Source organism: Nothoprocta perdicaria, unplaced genomic scaffold (assembly GCF_003342845.1).
Source record: "Nothoprocta perdicaria isolate Ctin4 unplaced genomic scaffold, notPer1 scaffold_213, whole genome shotgun sequence".
Lineage (NCBI taxonomy): Eukaryota > Metazoa > Chordata > Aves > Tinamiformes > Tinamidae > Nothoprocta > Nothoprocta perdicaria.
This window is the reverse complement of record NW_020455350.1, coordinates 652,792-674,153: the sequence shown is the minus strand read 5'-3', so window position 1 is coordinate 674,153 and position 21,362 is coordinate 652,792. Positions and strand designations below refer to the sequence as shown.

Sequence of the window (21,362 nt, the reverse complement as noted above, 5' to 3'; positions counted from 1 at the left end):
CATCGGGACCTCACTGAGATGTGCCTGCTTATCAAAGCCATCTGCCAGGCCCTCCCTCACAGCTCCTCACACTACTGCTCTCATAAAAAGCTGCGATTATACTGATCTGCAGTTCTCATTTTGACAGAATGATTTTGAATCACATATGTTTTGATACTGTTGTCATGGTAACAACACATGTAAAACTGATCTTTTGCTCAGCATTACTTTTGCAGATCAACAGTTGTGTGTTGGTGCTGGCACTGAACAGACCTGCCAGCAAATTCTGTTCTGGAATGTCAGATGTCACCCCATCAGCAAAATAAATAAATAAGCCTAAAAAGAGCAGGAAAAAACGCGTGGCAGAAAAGATGGCTCCAACATTTGTCAGAGAAGTCCATACTGACATAATGCTGTGTTTAATCTCTTGTGTATCGTCCTGCCTTCAGAGACTGCCAGTTGGAAGCCACGTCTCTGACTGGAGACTTTATTGCCAGGCTGGCGAATGTAGGTAAAAGTTGGGTTCACTGCCACATGAGCACATTTCCACTTGACATATTGTGTCTCAAGGTAAATAAGCAGGTAGGGCAGCCAGTTCACACACACACTCCTTCCTGGCCCAGCCCTCTCTACCTAAGCCTCGTGGTGTTTGTGCACTGCTTGTTACCGCTTGCCAAAGGGGATCGAGTGAGTTTGGTTAAAAAGCGGGTTATGCTGCAGATCAGGATGAATAAACCATGGCTCCGTTGGGGAAAGCTCTTACAGAATGGCTGGCTACCATGGGTATTGTTAAACATATGTGCTTAAGAACATCAAACGCTGCTACAAAGCTGCGTTTTAGAAAGGCAGAATATTCCGTAAGCTTAGGAGAAAAGATCCACAAAATAGAACAAAGGAAGTTTCTTTTTAAATATTGACTTTTGGCTCTGAGAAAGCAAATAACTACTTGAGAGGCTGTGCCTGAACATCCTCTAAACCTCCATAGTTACATCCTAGGGAAAAATGAACTTAATGGACATAGAGCCCTCTTAGGGCTGCCCATGTAAGACGGGTCGCTGGTTTGAGCTCAGTCCTCCAATACCTGGGTTAGTTTAATAAGTGCTCTTTTCTTTTACAGATTTACGCAGTTTCCACTGTCACTGCCATTTGTGTTTTCTACAGACACTTCTTCTATTTCTTCCATTGAAAAGTACATGCTTAGCTTGCCTCGAGTAATGTTTGGTGCTTGTATTGGAGAAAAACGTACACGTTCAAGTGATCACTGTAGACTTTGGCTGTTAATGTCCTGCCTTGCATAGGATACTACTTAAGGAAAGCTAGGATTGAAGATTTTTTTAAAATCACTGATCCTCAGAAAAAGCACATATGGAGATATAATGGCTTTACACCATGAAAATGAGTAGTCCTCAAATATTCCACATTCTAGTGTTGCAGTCTGGCCCTTGTAGGCAACTGGGGCATGGTGCATTTCAGGTTTTTCTGATCACAGCCAGGGAGGCGTCTGCTGATGTTTCATGAAGTCTTCCTGATTTGCACCAGGCAGGAATCAGCCCTCCCGAACTCACCTGTGTTTTGCCATCTCAAGCATTTTTCATTTGAAATGAATTTCTTGTTTGGAACGCAAGGGTTTTGGCTCATAGTAGCAGTGGGGACAAATTGCAGCATAGCTGATGTGTTTTCTTGATTTGCTACACCACATAGACGCTCGTCAGTACGTTCTTGTGTGCTGTATTGCAGAACCAACATGCCATCTCCCAGCAGTATCAAAAGTGCTGCCGTCCTTCAGAGAGAGTCCCAGTGGAAGACTGATGAGGCAGGATCCTGTGGTTCACTTGTCTCCAAACAAGCAGGGTCATGTAAGTTACTTTAAAATAAGAAAAACAGAAGTTATTGAATGTTTTACTCCTGCTCCAGAAAAATAAGCCTGTCAGCTCTCAATACAGAAGGTGTTGTCCAGAGTTATATTTGGAGTGTCAGTTAAAGCAACAACAACAACGAAACAAAACCCCACAAAACACAAAATTTGCCTATTTAGAATATGGAGGAAGCAGCAGAGCAGATCTGTTACTTTCTGCATCTTGCAGAAGCTAAGCTCAGCCTTCTGAAGTATTTATTAGTTAACAGATTTCTGTTGCCTGTTGAACAATTTTTCAGCTGTTATCTTGTCCTAAGTACAAGGTTTGTAGGAGTTTGGGTTACACCTACAGTAAGTTTCCTTTGCAAATCCATAGCTATTTCTAGACCTCACATGTGAAACTTGAAGCTTACAAATACGCTATGTATGGGAAGAAGGCTTAGAAAAGTGCTGCCTTTAAATAGGAAAGTGATCATCTCGCTCTTGTTTTTGTATTTTCTTAACTTTCTTCAAGTGTAACTCTGATTTCCTTTAAGTATAACCTATCTTCAATCATTTTGAAATATTTTTTCTGAAAGTTCTGCTAGAATCCTGTTGAATTGAGTCCTTTTTATTTACATTTAATTTCTACATGGAAAATTATCTGTTCTCAGAGTTAGATATGCACACCATTTGGTGCCTGCAATGTCCGGATTCTTGCCAAAATGTGCATTAAGCTAGAAATGCCTTGAAAATGTTTTAATTACCTAGAATTAAAGCAAACAAACAAAAACCTTCAAACTGTTGTCCATTTTGCCAAATCATTTGTTTCTTTGTCAAATTGTATAGTTAGCTAAAATAGAATTGTATAGTGTGTTTATGCTGAAAGCATCGATCACATTTATTTAGGTGCAAGCTTAAACATAGAGCCACATCATGTTTGTCACTGACTTGCCTTCCAAATGATTCTATGAAATGATTCTGTGATTCTATGAAATGCAGCACTGGAGATGGTCCTGCTTGCAGTCATCTCGCTTAGTTGTTGTTCATGTTCTTTGTGTAGGCAGACGGATGGGGGCTTGAGTCAGTCTCTGGTGAAGAAAAGCAGCTCTTTGACTGGAGATATCTCGAATGAGTCCAGATTGGCTTGCTTAATATTCCGTCTGCCTTTCTGTCAGTTCTTGCTCTAAGAAACCTAAGACAACAAGGTTTCTTACTCTGAGTATATCCAGTCTCTATTTTCCAATGAAAACAGAAGCTGTCAGACTGAGCACTCCGTCTTTGTTACTTGAGGATCTTTGCCCCCTGAGTTGTTTGCTAAACCTACATGTGCAGACATTGCAGGTTATATAGATGATCAGAAAGATCATCAATAGTTTTTTCAGAGTTCAGGAATTAAGAAATTCCGAGGAGTATAAATACTTGAAAGGTAGACCACTAAATAACAATGAGCAAAAGGCAGGAATTTCTCTCTGTAATGAGCAATTCCACAAATACCCTCTTCAGAATTGAAGACTTTGGATTTTTTTCCGTTTCTTCATAGCAGCTGGCCCTCATCAACAACAGAATGCACAGGTCAGCCAGACCTGGAGTGCCCTGAAGGGATGGTTTTAGAGCACTGCATTAAAGCTTCTTTTCATGCAACTCTATCTTCTTTGAAGATGATTTCAGACAGTTAAGTTGCATTTCAGTGGTCATTTGCAAAGGACACTTCTGTCAGGGCATGTAATGCATAATGCATGTAATGCGAAAGTAAATGCATGTAATACGAAAAGGTAGGACAAGTGATGGGAGCTTTCCCATCACTCCCACCAGAGCAGAGCCCTGAATTGGTATGAAATTTGAGTTTAAGGCAGCCTCCTCAGAGTAACTATCCTCCAAGTAGAGATCCTGTTGGGCAGTGTTGACTTTAGTCACCCTTTCCTTCTCTTCTCCCACCCCGTTGCCCTAAGTCTGAAATAAACCCGTAGGTTTGTCTTTGGATTGTTTTTCCCTGCAGTCTGACAGCCACTACTCCAGCCATTCCAGCAGCAATACTCTCTCCAGCAACGCCTCCAGTGCTCACAGCGATGAGAAGTGGTACGACAGCGGCGAGCGCACCGAGTCCGAGCTCAACAGCTACAACTACCTTCAAGGGACTTCTGCTGACAGCGGCATAGACACAACCTCCTACGGACCTAGCCACGGCAGCACGGCCTCCTTGGGAGCAGCGACGTCCCCGCGGACAGGGCTGACCAAGGAGAAGGTGGCCCCGCTGTGGCACAGCTCCAGTGAAGTGGTCTCCCTTGCAGACAGGACATTGGAGAAGGAGAGCCACATAGAGCGCAAGGCTGAGTCCTCACTGAGCCTGGACATTCACAGCAAGAGTCAACCAGCCTCCAATCCTCTAACAAGGGAAAACAGCGCTTACAGCCTCAGTGATGCTGTCTCACACACAAGGTAATTTTCAGCTGTTTAGGAGGTGGATTGATCCCTCTGCGCTGAGTTCATCTTTGTCTCTAGCCTATCAAAAGTGACAAGTGGGTGCTGAGGAATAGTTTATACGGGTCTTAACCAGGAGGCTGAAACATCTCAGTGCATAGCATGCTTGAAAATTAAGACTACCTTTGTAAGCCATTTGTGTGATAAAGAGTAAACTTTAAGTACTACCGTTCATGAGTTTATCAGCAAGGGGAACAATCCATTTTTAATAATACTGTTTGGCCTGGGATTCTTTATCAGTCTTAGAAGTAGATGTTTAAGATGCTTTGCATTCTCCTTCCTCCCATCCCACCACAAGTCTTCAGGAAGCTGTGTGGTCATCTTAATGTATTATCCTTGCAGAGACCCTCATTTTTAGTGCCAAGGTACCTGCTCTGAGTGTGCAGCTGCAGTGCCTACAGGCTGAAAGCCTGGAGCTTTTTTTGCTGAGCTGTTTGAGCAGAGCTGCATTTAGGCAAGGCTAGGTGGTTATCAGTCACTTTAAGAGCTCCTGATACAGTAGCTGCAAATAGAGGTTGTCATAGAGATTGTAATATAATGAACCATCTCCTTGTGCTTTGTCATGATAGTTATGGCTAAAGATTCTGTTGTTAGTGGTCAAGCTCTGGTTTTCTTCCTTTCTACCAATGCAGGCACTAAAGTTAGTTTTCAGTTGGTGTTAATTCTATCTAGTGCTTTGAGGCTGGTGTTTCCAGTAGGCATGGATGTGTGAAGGGCTTAGCAAGTCTATAGGAAATGCTGTGCACAAGGATTTGGTTAAAATTTAGGCTATCTTAGTAAATATCCTCTCTTGGAGGTAGAAATCCATGTGGTAGTTATCTACAGACATATCTATGAGCATTCCTTTTTGGCATTCATAGGAATTCAGCAATTTCCCTGCAATGCTTGTCTGAATGAAATGGAGTTTCATGTCACTGGCAGATACTGTAACTGTGAAAATCTTGCACCAAATGCTGATTGCAGTGAAGTCAGTAGTATTTCAGTTTGGAAGGATTTTTTTTGGAAAGGATGAAAAGAAGCTTGGAAAATTTGTGTATAACGGCCAGAAACTTCATCTCAAAATTGTGCCTAATGGGAATGATACATTTGTACATCTGAGATTGTGGTTTCCACCTCTCTGGTCACCAAATCAGGGTTAATTCATTTGCAAGAGTGAAAAAGCCAGGAGAAATTAGGAAAAGGGGGAAAAAAAAATAAAAAGAGAGAGGGAGATCTTCATAGGGAAGGCATACACTGAGACCTCTCATCTTTATCCTCCATGGATGTACCATGGGACTTGATTGCAGGCTTAGTCTAAGATGTTGTCTCATTAGTCATGTATTATATGATGACATTATGTCTCCAGACTTGGGATGTTCTCTGGTTTATTTAGCCTACCCGAAGTGTTATTTCTATAATGATACTGGAATGGTTTGTTTCTCTAGGTCTTTTTTCAGACTTGTTGAATTTTCCAGATAAAGGTCCTCTAGATTTTCTGCTAAATTTAACAATTTTGTTCTGTTTTGTTTCAAAAAAAGACTTTAAAGATTCAGTTTTTTACTAAGAAAAGCATTAGTAGTAGAAGACATGGGAGACAGAGAAAGCTGCAGCCCTTGTACCCGCATGATTTATTCTGCAGGAGAAGACGACTGAATTCTATTCCTGCTCTATTATTTTAGCATTTGTGAATCCTGGAAGGTATTTGATACCCCAGGGTAACGTAGAGACCCAGCTGAGGCTTTAAAAAGGCTTTCCCTGTTTCTCCTGGCATTTGTTGGCCTCCCTGGCTGGCCCTGCTCTGCAGCCAGGCTGACCCAAGCCCTTTGCTCCCAGCTGTTAGGTAGGCAGAGCTGCTGGCTCAGGGAGCTGGTCTTTTAGGATACTTTGCAGTATCCTAAATAGCCTGACCCTGTAGGAGGCAAAAAGGGTTAAACTGACGCTTAGGAAATGTATCCACAGCTTGGCACCCCAGAAAGATAACAGAGGGAAGCATAAAAGATGACTCAGATCAAGCTGCTTTTGGTGAGAAGTGAGCTGCTTAATTGTTGTGTTTCTCTATAGTTTCTAAATTGTTATCCTTCATCTCTTCTCTCTTTTTACCTTTTGCCTGTAGATGCCACAACGCCTGTAACATCTTTAGAGCTGGGGTTTGAGAAAGAAGAAAAAAGCAGTTTAGCCTTAAAAAGAACTTGGTGACAAAAGGAAAGAAAATAACGACAAATTAGAGTGTTTGTGTCTTTAGAAGACAGGAGCAGTAATTAGTGTTCAGATCATTTGATTGTGCATAAAAGAGCTTGTACCTGAGAACTGGTGGCAAAATGTAAATTATAGTGATTAACTTTTACAGCAGTGCTTCTAGATGGGTTTTATTTTCCTTCTCCACCCCCATTCCCAAAGTCTTTCCTGATGATTGTGCAGATTTCTCATAGCATCCCAAGAGAACCGCATTATGTAGGGCAGTAATTATACAGAATCATTATAGCTGAATATCATTAAATGAAGCCATACACGCTGACGACATGAATTTCCTAGGGGGGGAAAATTCAAACATTCATTTCCACCTGAACAATATGGCTTCTTGTGGTCCTCTCGTCAAAAACTAAAGGGCGAGCACTAATATTTCCAATCCAATATATTTTAATTGCTTATAATATTTTAATATCCGTAAGTATTGTTGGAATATTTCTATGAATGGCTTCTATGAAATTCTTTTTCCAGATCTTCAGGTAGGATAAAACATCTTCAGTGACAGCCACAGTTCAGCACATGGCTCCTGGAGCAGCAGAATATCCTCCCAAAATACTGTATTGGGAAACTACAGCTCAAAATGTCCAATATGCTTTAATAAAAGCATATTAAAAGCTCTGTGCTAATTTTCCTGCTCATCCGGCCTGGCTACTCTTGGCATATATTATGTGCATTATATATTACAATAAATCGCATAATATGCAATGCTCATATAATAGGATATGTATAATATGCAATATAAAATATGTGCAACAATAAATTTACAGTAAATATATATTAACTATCACTTATATTATTATAATAGCCATAATAATAGAGATTTGGTTTATACGTTCACTTTATCAAGACCCCTCCGAACATTGCTTTTTATCCTCTTTGCTCCAACACCTATATAATAATATGGAGGATCAAATGCTTTCAACCTGTCTAGAAATGAGGTCTTCCCAGATCTTGGCGTGCAGTGTCAGATATATTGGACTGATGGAACAAAGTGTAGGGAATAGATTCATTACTTGCAGAGCAAAAATAATGCTGCCTATTTAGAATGGCCTTCCAAATGTATATATTTTTTAAAAAATGTATATATTTAAAGTCTGTATTACAGTGACTTCAGTTGTGTACATGTAGGGAGAGGCATCTTGCTTGCACTGTGTGGGACCACACAGGCATTCCCGTGCACACAGCTTGGAAACGTGGCCTGCAGGAGCTGGCGCTGCCGAGGGGGGAAGGCTGCCACCCACCTCAGCTCCTCATTAAATCCACAGCTCCTCGTCGTTGGGATTCATGGGGCTTAACTTTAGCCATCCGAAAATGAAACATAGAGCTGAAGACGATTTTTTAGACTCCCATCTGTTGTTAATGGAGAGCAGATCATAATTCTCCCCGTCTATCTGGGACATCTAATTTAGCAGGAGGAGAATCACCTCCTAGCAATGTTTTTCTCCCTGTTGACTACAGCAGGAGCTAGACAAGTGGCATAGATTAGATAAATGACTTATGTAAGACTAAATGCAGATGAGTTTATTTTCACAGGTGGTGACATACACTTAACCTTAAATACTTTCTGCCATTATTTCAGTTACAGAGACTTGAAAATTCGTAGTTTTATCAAAATATGAAGAGGATTGAAGAGACTGTTATTAAGCTAAGAATGAAGAGATCATTCAGTGACTTTATTCATTCTTCCAGCTGATCTTTATTTCCCTATCAGAAACTCCTCTTTACCACAAGTCCATCTTGAAGCCATCTGTTTCAAATGCTTGCTGTGCAGTGTTGGATGTAGGGGAAAATGTGCACAAGTTCTACAGAGACCTGGTAGAAAACTAGTCTCAAAAGATACTCTGATATACCAGTACTGAGTCTGTTCATGAAGTTTTGCTCTATCTGTAGGCAGAGAAGCCTGATCCTTTAAGGTGTGGCAGTAGATACTGTCTTTAACACTAATACTCCTGATATTATGCAAGTTGCATGGGATTTTTCATATCAACAGAAATAAAATAGCTCACTTCGAAAGGCTCCCACCCCCTTCCATGCCATAAGCTGCAGTTTGAGCTGCACCCTGACTCATAGCACTTTCTTAGCATGCTCCATAGCGAGGAATTCCAGCGAGCAGTTGGGCTCACGTTCTTCATTAATTCAGCTTTGATCCAGTTAATTCAGCTTGCATTTCTTTTAAACTCTGCAGTCATACACCTTAGATTTTCTGCCTGTAAGGGGAGAGGGCGATATGCTCAGTCCCTACAGATTGCTTGTGAGGGTTTTCATCATTATGCGAGATGTTTTTAATAAAACATTGGTGGAAACCCATTAAGAGCAAAGTGGTTTTCCGCTCTGCGTGCTAGTGATGAGAGTAACACTTGATGTTCCAGAGTGCTGCTTTGAAAATGCTTCCGGGTGGGCTGCCTACGTGCTTGAGGTGAGAGCTGTCTCTGTGCTTCTTCTGCAGCACCATGAGCTCACGACACTCTGCCAGCCCTGTTGTCTTCACCAGTGCCAGAAGTTCACCGAAGGAGGAGCTTCATTCTGCTGCTTCTCCACAGCTTGCACCTTCCTTCTCCTCCTCCTCCTCTTCCTCCTCTGGTCCTAGGACGTTCTACCCTCGCCAGGGTGCTACCAGCAAGTATCTGATCGGATGGAAAAAACCCGAAGGGACCATAAACTCGGTGGGGTTTATGGATACAAGAAAGTAAGAACACATTTTGGTTTTCTTGTCTGATTATTGGCTTCACATGTGAAGAGACATGAAAAATCTGTGACACTTTCTGGTATGCAAACAGCTGCAGGCTTTAATAGAATGCTTGCTCTTCCGTGGGACTTTGTCCCTAATCTCGAATTCTGTAGTTGGGTTTAAATATTTGATAGTTGACTAATCTTACTCTCCATTAATTTATAAACTTTTCCTTTAATCATTTTCAGAAAGTTGCATGGATTTCAACCCTGTTAAATTTTATAGACTGCTTCTTTGGTAATTTTTTAAGGTGACTCAAAATGTTATCTGAGCAAACATAAAGAATCTCCACAGCACAGAGGGCAATTCTTCTAAGTATTAGTACTATGTGTGCTATAAATTAGCTGTGTGTCAGTGTTGTCTCAGCTAGCCTGCTGCCAGTATCCAGCCAAACTGAATTAAACCGAAATAGAGAACTGACTTGGTAGCAAAACGGTTGTGCCTTTGAGTCTAGCTTGACTTTGGAAAGGAGGTGGTTGGGAGAGTCTATTTCAAAGTGGTTCATTCAACTACTCGTGCCTTTTGTTGGGTTAAATGCAATTTTCCTAGCTCACGTCAATAATTGGCCACCAAAAGGAATAGTGAGAATCTGTGAAAGCTACATTTAAGAAAAAGACAGTTAAAAGAATTGCAAAGCTTGATGATTCATTTGTTACTTTGGAGTTAATTTAAGAAGTTTGGGGTTTGTACAGATCATACATCACTATAATAAATACAGTCTTATATTAGGAAAATGTATTATAACCTGTACATGTATTGCAAGCAGATGCTTTTAACAAATTGCTTCCTTCAACAAGTATTCATTCCCGAGAGGCTGTGCTCTGTTATGCCAAGCCCCTTCCCTCCTCTATATCCCCACCTCGGTTTTCGCTGCGAAGGCCTTGAGGATGCCGCAATTCCCGTTTCATTGGTGCTCCTGCCCCAGGGCTTTGGGAGCTGACTGTGTGTGTCCCGTTTCGTTCAAGACGCCACCAGAGCGATGGCAGCGAGATGGCCCATCCTCGGCTGCGCGCCTCTGCGCGGGACCTGCGCGCCTCCCCGAAACGAGCCGCCAAGCCCACCGTGGAAGAGGAGCTGAAGAAGCTGATTGACCTGGACAGCCCAACGCCCGAATCTCAGAAGAACTTTAAGGTATGTTGAAGAGAATGTGTCACCCGGGGAGCTCTTGTGTAGAGAGAACTGGAAACACCGGAGCAATGGGCAGATCCTGTTCTGCTGTGACGCTTCCACTGAGATCAAGTAGAAGTGTAAACCTACTAAAGTGCACTTCAAATGAATGTGATTCCTTTGTTTTGCTGCTGCCCAGGCATATTACTAATAGAGCAGAGGGCTTCACAGTTTAGAAAAGGGTGAAAGCTAATGAAGCTTTAACTTTTCTGTGTAAAAAAAATATTGAGTTATTTCAAAGTAATCAAAGCCAACATATTCGTTCTTAAGCAGCTTTCCCAATACGCTACAATGTTGCTTGGAGTGGTTTTTTTTTTCCCCTGTCATGATAGGAAGATAAGATGAAAGACTGGAGAGTTTTCTGAATGCTCATCATGGACCAAGTCATGCATTTGCCATGGATATGTGTCTGCCGGAGGAAAATATTTGGGGAACAGTTTCATTTTTCCATTGCAAAATTATAGCAGTTTTGTGCGCAAGTTTGTGGAGACTATCATGCCTAGTTGTAAAGAACATTTTGGACTGCTGTCTTGTGCTGGAAGAATAATGAGGCTGTCTTATGCATTTGAATTGTTCTCCCTCTCTGATTGCAGCACTAAGCAGTGATGTGCTGACAGTATTGAACCTCCTCCATGCAAAAATCTTGTCTTTGTGCCTTTCTGATGCAACAAGATGCTTGTGCTTCAGCACAAGCAGCAAGAACACTTCCTGAACTTTAGCAGATAATTATTCTGTATAAATATCAGCTTAAAAGCATTTTATAGGATTTCATCATCTATACAGAAATGTAGAAGTTCATACATAAATTTTTAAAACCCCGTCACTTTCAAGAGGATGTCTTGATTTCTGTAGTCACTATGTACCAAGTCAGGCTGAACAGCTCAGACTCATCACCTAGAGCCCAAAGGGTTTCCACAGCAACTGCCCAGGAGAGAGCTTGCAACTCGCTTCACTGCTTGTAAAAACCCAGAGAGGCTGAGGAGAACTTGCAAGTGCTCCGTCCCAGGCACAGACTGGGCTACATGCTGCCTTCGAGGCTGGAGGAAAAAAACTCTGCCTGTGGCAGTAGGTTCTTTGGACTTTTTTAAGGTGGAGTTTTTAAGTGGATCTGAGGGTTGGGGTGTGTTTATTGATTTGGGGTTTTGGTTGTTGCAGGGGGAAGCTTTGGTTGGTTGGGTTTCTTGGGTTTTGTTTGTTTTGTTTTGTCTGTAGTAGTTGTTGTAGTAGTAGTAGTTCTGTGAGGGGAGTGAGACATGGGTGATGGGAACATCTCCTGTGAGCTATTTCAAACAAGGGAATTATTCCAAAAAGTTCTGCCCCATTTCAAGAGGGCAACCTATAAACAGCATCTTTTTTCCCAAGTTTGCTGTTTTTTGCATTGGGGTCAGTAAACTATTTCTTACCTTAATCTTTATTTTCTAGTGACTCTATCAAGTACTTTGGCTCAGGCTACGGTTTGATAAATCTCAGCACGTTTCTAATGTGCCATCACATCAATAAATCAAATGTTCTATGGTCTAGGCTGCAGTTTTTTATCATTTTTTCTGCCTTCCTATCTCTTTGCCTTCTTCTCACACATTATGTCTTAACAGATAAGCCATTCTTGTTCTCTCCTCTCTGACAGCTCTGAACTAGAAGGCAGCTCCTACACATACGGCCTCTCCTCCATGAGGTGTTTGTATTTATGTTGTCTTTAGTTTAAAGGTCTGATGTTAATTGGTGGCTCCAGTTCTTAATTCTTGGGTAGACTTTGGATCCTTTAAGTAAACTGTAGGACCCTCAAGTAAGCAGTGGGTGGCTTTGGTAGCTCGCTCTTTTTGCTCTCTTGCATCCGGGCAAGTGACTTGATAGCAGATCACGATGTTGAACCTGCTGATGAAGCTTTTAAATTGCACAAGAAAATGGTAACTTGATTCTCAGTCTAACGTACTGAGAGCTGTGTCTTGAAAGCTGTCGTTCCTCTGGTGTTGAGTGTGCATGCACGGTTCACATGGTGATAGGCACAAGTTCTGTCATGAGGTTGTGTAATAGGAATAACATGGGATAATAGACATAATAGAAAGTCTGCGTGGAACATAGCTGCTCTTTCCTTCCTTGTCTTCTGGTGAGAACAGTCTTTTTAAATAATTGGTCTGTAAAAGCAAAACTTGCAACAAATTTTATGAAAGGTTTTAATGGTTTTGGCATTTTGTCCGTCCTCCACACTCCTCTCCCACTTCCTTGTGTGGGTTTTTGATCACAGGAATAGAAAACCGTCTGCTAAACTTTTTTTCCCCTTTTTCTGAGAAGTATTTTTCTGTGCAAATGAGCAACTCTTTATGATGCTTAATCACAAGGGGTTTTTTTTCCCTCAAAGTTGAATTACCTCTTTTAGTTTACATTTACTTACAGAACAAGTAAGGCTGGTGACCCTGTTCTGCCGACCAGTGTTCAGGAGAAGCTTTGGGATCGGGTTTCAACCAAACTGGGAATGTAGGGGTCTCAGAGAGGGTTGTATTGCTACAGGATTCATGAAAGTTAGTGGTGGGCAGAGCAAGGAATTGGTGGCTCTGCAGAGGGGACCATCTCAGCAACCCAGTGGCCAGGGACAGTGTGGGCCTGGCTCTGGATTAAACGCGGCCTTGCTTCTCCTGCCTGGGCCATGCAGGAAGCTGGGATTGGGATGGGTGTGGAATGCAAGTTCTCCTGGTCATGAAATGAATTGCTTGGTTTTTATTCAGCATTCCAGAGAATTCAACAGGTAGTGGCAGTTCCTCGTAGTGATAGGAGGCTCTTAGCTGGCATCTGCTGGGGCTTTCTTTGCAGGAAGGCAGTCTCACCAGGCCAGAAGGAGCCCTCCACACTGAGCAGCATTCAGTTTGGTTTTGGCAGCTTTATCTACACTATCTACTCCTAATGTCTTCTTTTTTTGCATTCTTTCTGTATCTTAAAATACACCTCGTTAGCTAGCGCCACTTCCCCACAGACCTCCCCAGCTGCCGTGCTGACTTTTCTTTTCCTTTTCCCGGTGCCGTGCGTGCCCGTGCAGTCGCACACGCTGTCGTGCCAGTCGCCCTTCCCCAGCACGCCCACCACGAGGCGCGCCTTGCAGAGGACGCTGTCGGACGAGAGCATCTACAGCGGGCAGCGGGAGCACTTCTTCGCCTCGCGGGCCTCGCTCCTGGACCAGGCCGTGCCCAACGATGTCCTCTTCAGCAGCACCTACCCTTCTCTCCCGAAGTCGCTGCCCTTGCGGAGGCCCTCGTACACTTTGGGAATGAAATCACTGCATGGTAAGGGTGGTTCCTGCTTCCAGAGGAATCCGTAGTGGCTATTTCAAGGGTAAATGTTTGTTACAGCAATTAGTACTTTAATAAGATAAGGGGAGTCAAATCAAGTAACTTCTTTGTTTTGTTTTTCCCCCCTCACTTCAGTGGGTATAAGATAGCAGTTAGTTGCCTTATGGAGGGAGAAGAAAAATTTGCCTCCTTAGCTGTTAGTTTTCAGCACTATCTCCAGGAGTCACCAGGACTAGTCAGACCAAAGGGAAAATAATGTATTATGTGTACTGCCTGCTTCAGGTGTCAGCTGTCTAATAACAGATTTATAGAAACAAAGTACCATTAAAAAAAGAGTGATACAAAAGCGGATAAATGCAAGTGGAAGTTTGACATAGAGCTGCGCTATAGATACAGCTTCTACTGAGTTTTTAACTCAGTTCCTTACCTTATCCATCAGAGTATTGATGGATAGTGATGGAGAGGAAGGCGATGCTTGATTTTGCTTCATTTAAAAACCTGTAAAATGGGCCTGCATCATGAAAGGAGCAATTCTTCAAGTGACACCTTCTGCCACCTCCTGCCTTTGCTGAGTGGAAGCTTAGGTAGAACTGGGTATTTAACACCACAAGTGTCTGTTGACTTCTGAATAGCTATTCAGAATCCTTTGAATAGGAAGATCTTTATTAAGAACTGCTCCTCCATAGCACCTTCATGGGCTGTGAACAAGGAAGTATTGAGCATATATAGTAATATATCTTAATTAGCAGTTCAACTCATATTCAATTCATATTCATCTAACTTCTGTATAGAAGAGCCAAACTCAAAAAATAATTTAAAAAAGTAAAACCTGAGATTTTTGAGCAAAGCAAATGAATGTAGTAATTCATATATTTGTTTCCCAACAGAAATATTTCTTAGCTAGAGTTATTAGAAAGAAATTAACAGCCACTTTGACATTGCTTTATTTTTCCCATAGCATGCCCTGTGCTAGTTTGTGAATGTGTGCGTGCTATTTTTCAGTAAAGGTTAATAGATTTGGCTAAACTACTAGGGGGTGCAATGATGTGGGTTATGTGTGTGTCGATACAGGAGCCTTACCCAGTACTGTGGAGAGCCAGGGGTTGGTTTTGTAGTCTTGAACCGCAAAGATTCAGGTAGAATATCTACCAGGACATTCAGATCCCTATTGGAATTGGCCTGTATTGGAAAAGTGGTTTATAACATACCGTGTCTGGTCAACTGCAGCTGATCAAACATCTTACCAAGTTGTTCTGCATCCAAAAACCCTATCCTAAAAAAAAATAAGAATAAGAATGCTTTTTTATTAAGAAAGGATTTTTTTCCCTTGTGGTTTACTGTTTGTTCTGCCTTATTCTAGGGGAATTCTCTGCCTCAGACAGCTCCCTCACAGATATGCAGGAGCAGAGGCGGCAGCCCATGCCAGACCCTGGCCTGATGCCCTTGCCTGATTCTGCCTCTGATCTGGACTGGTCAAACTTGGTGGATGCTGCCAAAGCTTTTGAAGGTGAATTTTCAGAAAACAGTAATCCTTGGAAAGCTGCTCTCTTTGTATGGTCTTCCACTAAGGATTGTTTCTTAAATCTGTCTCTCGCCTTCATTTTTGCTGTTGCTATTTCGACTTGGGGTGAAGTTTAAACTATTTCAAAGCAGCAACTGACGGCTCAACAGCCCAGTACTTTGTTTGCATTTAATATTCAGATGCCAGGTCTTCATACTAGAATCCGCCTGTGCTGCATTTTGGCCGGATCTCTGTGAAAGCAGCTACTTGCCTTTAATGTAAACCAGTCACAGAGATCACAGCTAGTGTGGAAAAACATCTGGCACAAAAGTGCAAGGAGAAGCCAAGGAGGGGGAACAGGGACAGGCATATTTTCCGCAGCAGGGGAAAAGCATATGGACACACTAATGGCTGCTTATTGCACTAGCGAGAAGTTTCTGTGCTTCAGCTGACGTGCCCTGCCAAGGTAATTTGGGAAATGTGCCTTGTTGGCACATAGTTTCCCATTGCCATTCCTTCCCCCTGCATATCCTAATACGTAGACTTGCACATAAATGTCATTTCATCCTATGGTAATTTCCATCTCTTTGACACTTAATAAATTGAACTATAAGCCACTTAGATGCTTCTGAATTTAAAATAAATTATTCTTCAGCCCAGAGGGAGCTTACCTTGCAGTTGTTATAATCTGATGGAAAATTCTTCTGGGCACATTAAGCACAAGTGCCTTTGCCAGTATCTGGATAAGTGTTGTTCTGCCTTCACGAAGCTGGTTCCACTGATCCTTGCTCTTTTGGACATACATTTTACATGGTAGAGGAAGGCCGTGAAGTAACTTGCTGTCTGTTGCTTCCTGTTCTCTGGGAGGAGCTATATATATTAAGATGGTGCATGTATAGGCCAGTGTTCATGACACGTATACTCTGCTTGTGGGGTCAGCATGAACAACATTGCTGTTTCAAAAGTCTACCCTTTTCTTTGCTGCATTTGGCTCTCAGCATCCTGAACTTCTCACTTTTGCAAGCCCCAAACTCGCTTGTGTTTTTCTTCAAGAGTGTGAACAAAGTGTGTGGAAGGTAACAACCTGACAGCCCAGAGCAAGAAAAGCTGGGCAACGTGTTGGCAGCTTCATCTCGCTGCTGCAAAAATATTTTCAAATTTGCCTCAGAAGGGAACAGCTCCATGATGCCAGTGTAATTCCAGCCTGTAGCCTCTGCCTGGGCGCCAGCAGCTACCAAGCAGTCTAAATAATTCTGGGTTGTGATTCAGGAGACCTCTCCTCTACGCGGTTGCTTGATGGCTTCAAGCAAAAGCCTCTAGAGTTTTAAGCAGTGATAAGTGCAGACAGCTAGAGCAAAACCTGCCTGGATTCCTGAGCTGCCCTGACCTCTGGTATTCTGCTCCAGAGAAGGAGAGGAGCAGGCCAAGTTCCATCTCAGCTAGGGCATGTGCAGCTAAGGATGTAGTGCCAGCACAGAAGAAAACATTCGCCAAATAGAAAAAGCGAGTGTTGTTCTATTTCCAGTCAGAGGCCAGCAGCTGCTGGGGGAAAAAGATGCTAATTTATTAACATCAAAGTGTTTGTGTTAACTGCTTGCACCGTGAGACTCCAGAGGTGGGTGGCTGGGTTGTGGGTCGGCTGCAGTCACTCTCCAAGTAATAGTCATTTAGGGATGTGTTAAAGCCATAAGTGAGCAGTTATAATACCAAAAATAAAGGAAAAAATAATAAAAGTATAGAATTAATGCAGGGGAAATTAAATCTCAGTCTGAAAACATGTTACAGAAATGGAAAAACAGAAATGAGGAAAACTTTCTAGTTCTGAAAACTGACTCTGATGAGTTTCCTATCCACATGGTGGGCAGTGAACTTTCCCGTCCTCAGGATAGATGTTTTATGGAGTGAAGGAGGCAAATGCAGGGATACTGAGTTGCTGGGTAGCATTGTGCAGTGGTCCCCGGGAGTCCGGGGCAGGGCCTGTGGATCCAGCTGGGTGTCCTGCGGGACCAGGACGTCCTTGGCTGGACGCGGCCGGCACCGCTGCCGTTCCCAGCTTTGCTCCTCCGAGCGTCTCCCGTCCGGGAGCCTGTGGGTCACACGGGAGCTGCACGGATCATCATGCAGTGATCTGCCAGAGCTACTGCATGCACGTCGAGTCCAGAGAAACGCACAACCTGACACAGGCACTTTGCATGCCAGTTTACTTCTGTCACATGTCACAGCCTTATTTTGAGACCCGTTGCTTAGATCCCTTTGGTATCCTGCAGTGCAGGAATTACACTGCCCGTGAGCACCTAAATCATCATTACGGCCTTTGTTGCTCTCCCCTGCCTGTGTCGTTTCAGTTCAGCGAGCTTCATTCTTTGCTGCTACTGATGAAAACCACAGGCCGGTGAGCGCTGCCTCCTGTGACCAGGCTGAGGACCAGCTCACTGCACAGATAAAGCCTTACACAGGGTAAGTAAATAATTAGGTAGGTCGCTTTTACTGGGGAGGAGAGCAGAACCTCTCTCTTTGGAAGCCACCCCTAGCCCTCAGAGAAGACCTCTTCTCACAAATCCTCCTGAAGAAGCAGGGAGCATAAGTAGTGTGTAACCTCTGTGCAAGTTTGTTTGTCCCAGGCTATGGTATTACCAAGCATATATAGGAAGCAGAAGCAGAGAGAAACCAAGTGATGGGATGACCCCCATTGCTTACATGTGAACTTTCTGTCCATTAATCTGCTGCACGTTACATGCTCTCTTTTTGTTAGGTATGTTTTGCTAGTGCTGTGCATCTATAACGTTCCTTAGCATGCACGTATACAAAGCTATTTGGTATAGATAAGGCTGTTAGGCTATTTGAAGACAGCAGATCCTGTCAATACTGGTTTTGTTTTCTGCTCTCAACAGTAAAGAATCTCCTCCAACTCTTGCCTCTAAAGTGGACCAACTGGAAGGTTTACTGAAGATGCTACAAGAGGATTTAAGGAAGGTAAACGTTCAATCTACAGAAAATCTGCTACGGCGTCTGGTTTTAGTGCTGATTAGTGTTGCTAATTGTGTGATCCATCTTTGCCATGCCTGAGCCTAAGCCTCATTCCTCTGTGAGGAAAACCATATTTTTACTACTTTTATCGAGCCATAGTTCCAGTCATGCAAGGTTAGGGGCGAGTGTCTAAATGGTAGGCGTCTGATTCCTGCTTGAATTGGGAGGGTGATTCAGAGCACCTCCACTCCTGATTCAGGCTGCCTGAAGTTGCATGTGAACATTTCCTGCTGATATCAGAGGATCTGCAGCAACATCTAAACATGTGTTTTCTGCTGCGGAAACATTTTCTATTAAGCAGATGCCTGCCTTGATGCCAGAAAGGCTTACTGTGGTCAAATGAAGAGTCTCCTGTGTGGCATTACAGAAATGTTTCCTATCTCTGTTTAGAGAACAACCATCAGTCACTGAACACACAGAAGGCAGCAGTGAAGGCAGCACCAATAGGTTTATTTCATCCCTTCGGGAGCCAGCTTCCGTTTGAGAGTTTAATGTAGAGAAATCCCATTCATACAAGCCTAAAGTGAGGGATGAAACGCCACAAATGTCCCAATAGTGTAAAACATGTGGTAGTGCACGTAAAGCTCTTACAGACCACGAGCCTCGCGCTTCATAGCAGACTCCTGCCTGTTGGCGTAGGTGGGATGCGTGACCCGGCGTTATAACCAAGCTGTGCGTTTTGTTTCTTGCCTAAGGAGAAGGAGGACAAGGCCAGTCTCCAGGCTGAGGTGCAGCATTTGCGGGAGGACAACTTGCGGTTACAGGAGGAATCGCAGAACGCAACGGAGAAACTGAAAAAATTCACCGAGTGGGTTTTCAACACCATTGATATGAACTAAGAACAGCGTGCGGGGAAGCAAACTGTCCGTTGTGAATATTATTAGTGGACTTCAGCTTTAATGCCACCTTAATCATGACATGTGAAAGTATAGTCAGAGCACTTCCCTGTCCTTCATCCTCCAATAACTCTTTTTGGCATCTCTGCGTGCACTCGGAACAATTGCAGATCAACAATCAGTGTCTGCCTTTTGTAGAAAAACAAAGTAAATAATTTTAAAAAGGTAAAATAAAAGTTTAACTGCTAAAATGTGAATGTCTATTTTTTGCACATTGTCTCTTTATCTGTTATGTACAAAATGATTCGGAGGTTGGATCAGGTTTGCCGTTCTATCTGCCTCTATTTCCATTAACTCTTTTCTCTCTTTTTCAGGTAATCTGCTTTTCCTTGCAGCTTTGGCAAATATTATGACATCTAGAAAATTAGAAGGAAATGTTTATTTTACTGCTTTTCTTACGTTGTTTTCTGAAGTACGCCACAGACAAGGGGATGTCATGCAACGTTTTAGGTGTCTCTTGAGCAATTTGCGCTTGATTGCTAGTGCTGCCCTCCCATACGTTACAGAGAGCCTGTGTCTGTCGTGTCTGGTACAGTACAAGCAGCAGCGTAGTATTTGAAGAGACTGGAGCCTAGAGCTCCAGGTGGGGCGAGTTTCCTGTGGAAACAATGGCTGCAAGTAAGTTCAGGAACAGCAGAACTAGCCGTGCTGCAGTCCATAGTGTATCAGGCTGGCCCAGAGATCCCGAGCCCCTGCCCGGCCGGGGGAATCTGCTGCTTGCAGACGTGCAGAAGATGGTGGCTGACGTTGTAAAGAGAGAAAGGTTTGTGTTTGGTTGGGTTTGTTTTGTTTTGTTTTTCCCTTGAACTCTGTGTTTCCCAGAAAATCCACACAAACCATTTCGGAATTTCAGCGCACCTGCCTTCCCATTTCATTCCTCCGGACTACTCAGATCATAGCAGCTTTGAGAAATGTTTATTAATCTTGTCTTTTACTCTGTTAGAGGCCTTCTAAATCCTGTAGTGTCACAAATGGAGGAATAGATAAAGGTAAAACTAGAGAAATGTGTTTTTTTCAAAGCAATGGGTTAAAATTGGAGCTACGAAATTCCACATCCCAGTGACACTCCAGCATGCGATTTCCCAGCCTGCTAGGTAACAGGAAAGGTAATTTTTCCTCCTTCGAAGGAAAAACTAACTTACCCCAACATATCACCTCTCCAGAACATCTCTCAGGAGTCAAAATAGGACTTGCAGGCACTGCAGCCTGCACAGCCCTGAGCCACGCAGCAGGCTGAGAAAGCTTCCCTGCTCCCCACCTGCATGCGGTCACTACCTTAATAAACATTGCCCTGCATAAGGTGCAGTGTGTTTTGAGATTAACTTCCAGAGCATCCTCTCCTTTGCCATGCTCTCAAATAAACAAAATCCTCAGGCATGGTCTTTCCACAGAAACTTCAAATCCATCTCTTGAAATCCCTTTTTCCACACTCTTTGATTGTGCCCCACACAAGTACACACTGCGCTTCCACCTCAAACTTCATTTGTGATGCTAATCCCCACGGAGTTCTTCTCTACCGTTTTGTCATGGAAATGGATTTCTTTGGAACTATTTCTGGAGTGCTTTTGTAAAGGTTTAGAATGTTCTGGGTTTTTTAATGACTTGTATGAAGGAGATTTATATAATGCCTGATATTATTTGTAAATGGGAAATATTGCTAACATCTCTGAGCATCCTGAAGTCTTGCTTATTCTCTTGTTATTTTTAAGTTTGTTTTGGGTTTTTATTTTATTTCAAAAAAATATTTTGGGACTTGGGGCAGACTATTTATTAGAGTTTTGCAACAGAGTTCTTCTTGTATGATGCCACTCAAGGCTACTTGTAAAATTCTGACAATAAAACTCATTTTAAAGGCTCTTCTAAACCATTTTCTCGTGGTTTTATTGGGTTTGTAGTTTACAATTTTCCGTTGTTCGGTTTCTTCCCCATTTCTCCCTGTATCACCTTCCCTAGTGCTTTGAGATTGAAGAGTTTCCATCAGTTTTCTTCTTTTTCTCCCTTTAAGGGCCGTTATTTGGTGACTTTTTTGCTTGTGTTAGTGCACAAGCCTGTGCTTCCCCCACTTACAGCACTCCTTTTGCTTTATTTTCATATTTTTGTCTCCTGTAGTGGCTTGTCTGGCGTTTCTGCCCACGGCCCCACGCAGTTGCAGCATCCCGGAGCCCATGTGCAGTGTGCGGCACTGGGTGCTCCTTTAGGGGCAAGGAGGGATGGCAGCAGATACAGTTTTTCCAGATCTCCTTGG

At 42.9% G+C, this 21,362-nt stretch overlaps 1 protein-coding gene across 5 annotated transcripts in view; it reads left to right on the top strand.

The window, feature by feature from the left end:
- The window catches only part of SIPA1L1 (signal induced proliferation associated 1 like 1), a 165,022-nt gene extending 144,206 nt beyond the window's left edge, over positions 1–20,816 (top strand). For 4 of the 5 annotated variants that reach the window (XM_026038595.1, XM_026038598.1, XM_026038596.1 and 1 more), the window contains 9 exons: positions 1,717–1,835; positions 3,813–4,252; positions 8,967–9,206; positions 10,214–10,379; positions 13,444–13,687; positions 15,054–15,200; positions 17,540–17,651; positions 18,086–18,167; positions 18,917–19,344. In XM_026038595.1, coding sequence (XP_025894380.1) covers positions 1,717–1,835; positions 3,813–4,252; positions 8,967–9,206; positions 10,214–10,379; positions 13,444–13,687; positions 15,054–15,200; positions 17,540–17,651; positions 18,086–18,167; positions 18,917–19,060 — 1,694 coding nt within the window. In that variant the 3' untranslated portion in view covers positions 19,061–19,344. Of the gene's footprint in view, positions 1–1,716; positions 1,836–3,812; positions 4,253–8,966; positions 9,207–10,213; positions 10,380–13,443; positions 13,688–15,053; positions 15,201–17,539; positions 17,652–18,085; positions 18,168–18,916 lie in introns of all 5 variants that reach the window. The other variant, XM_026038594.1, reaches the window with a different exon arrangement.
- Positions 20,817–21,362: the final 546 nt, after the last annotated feature.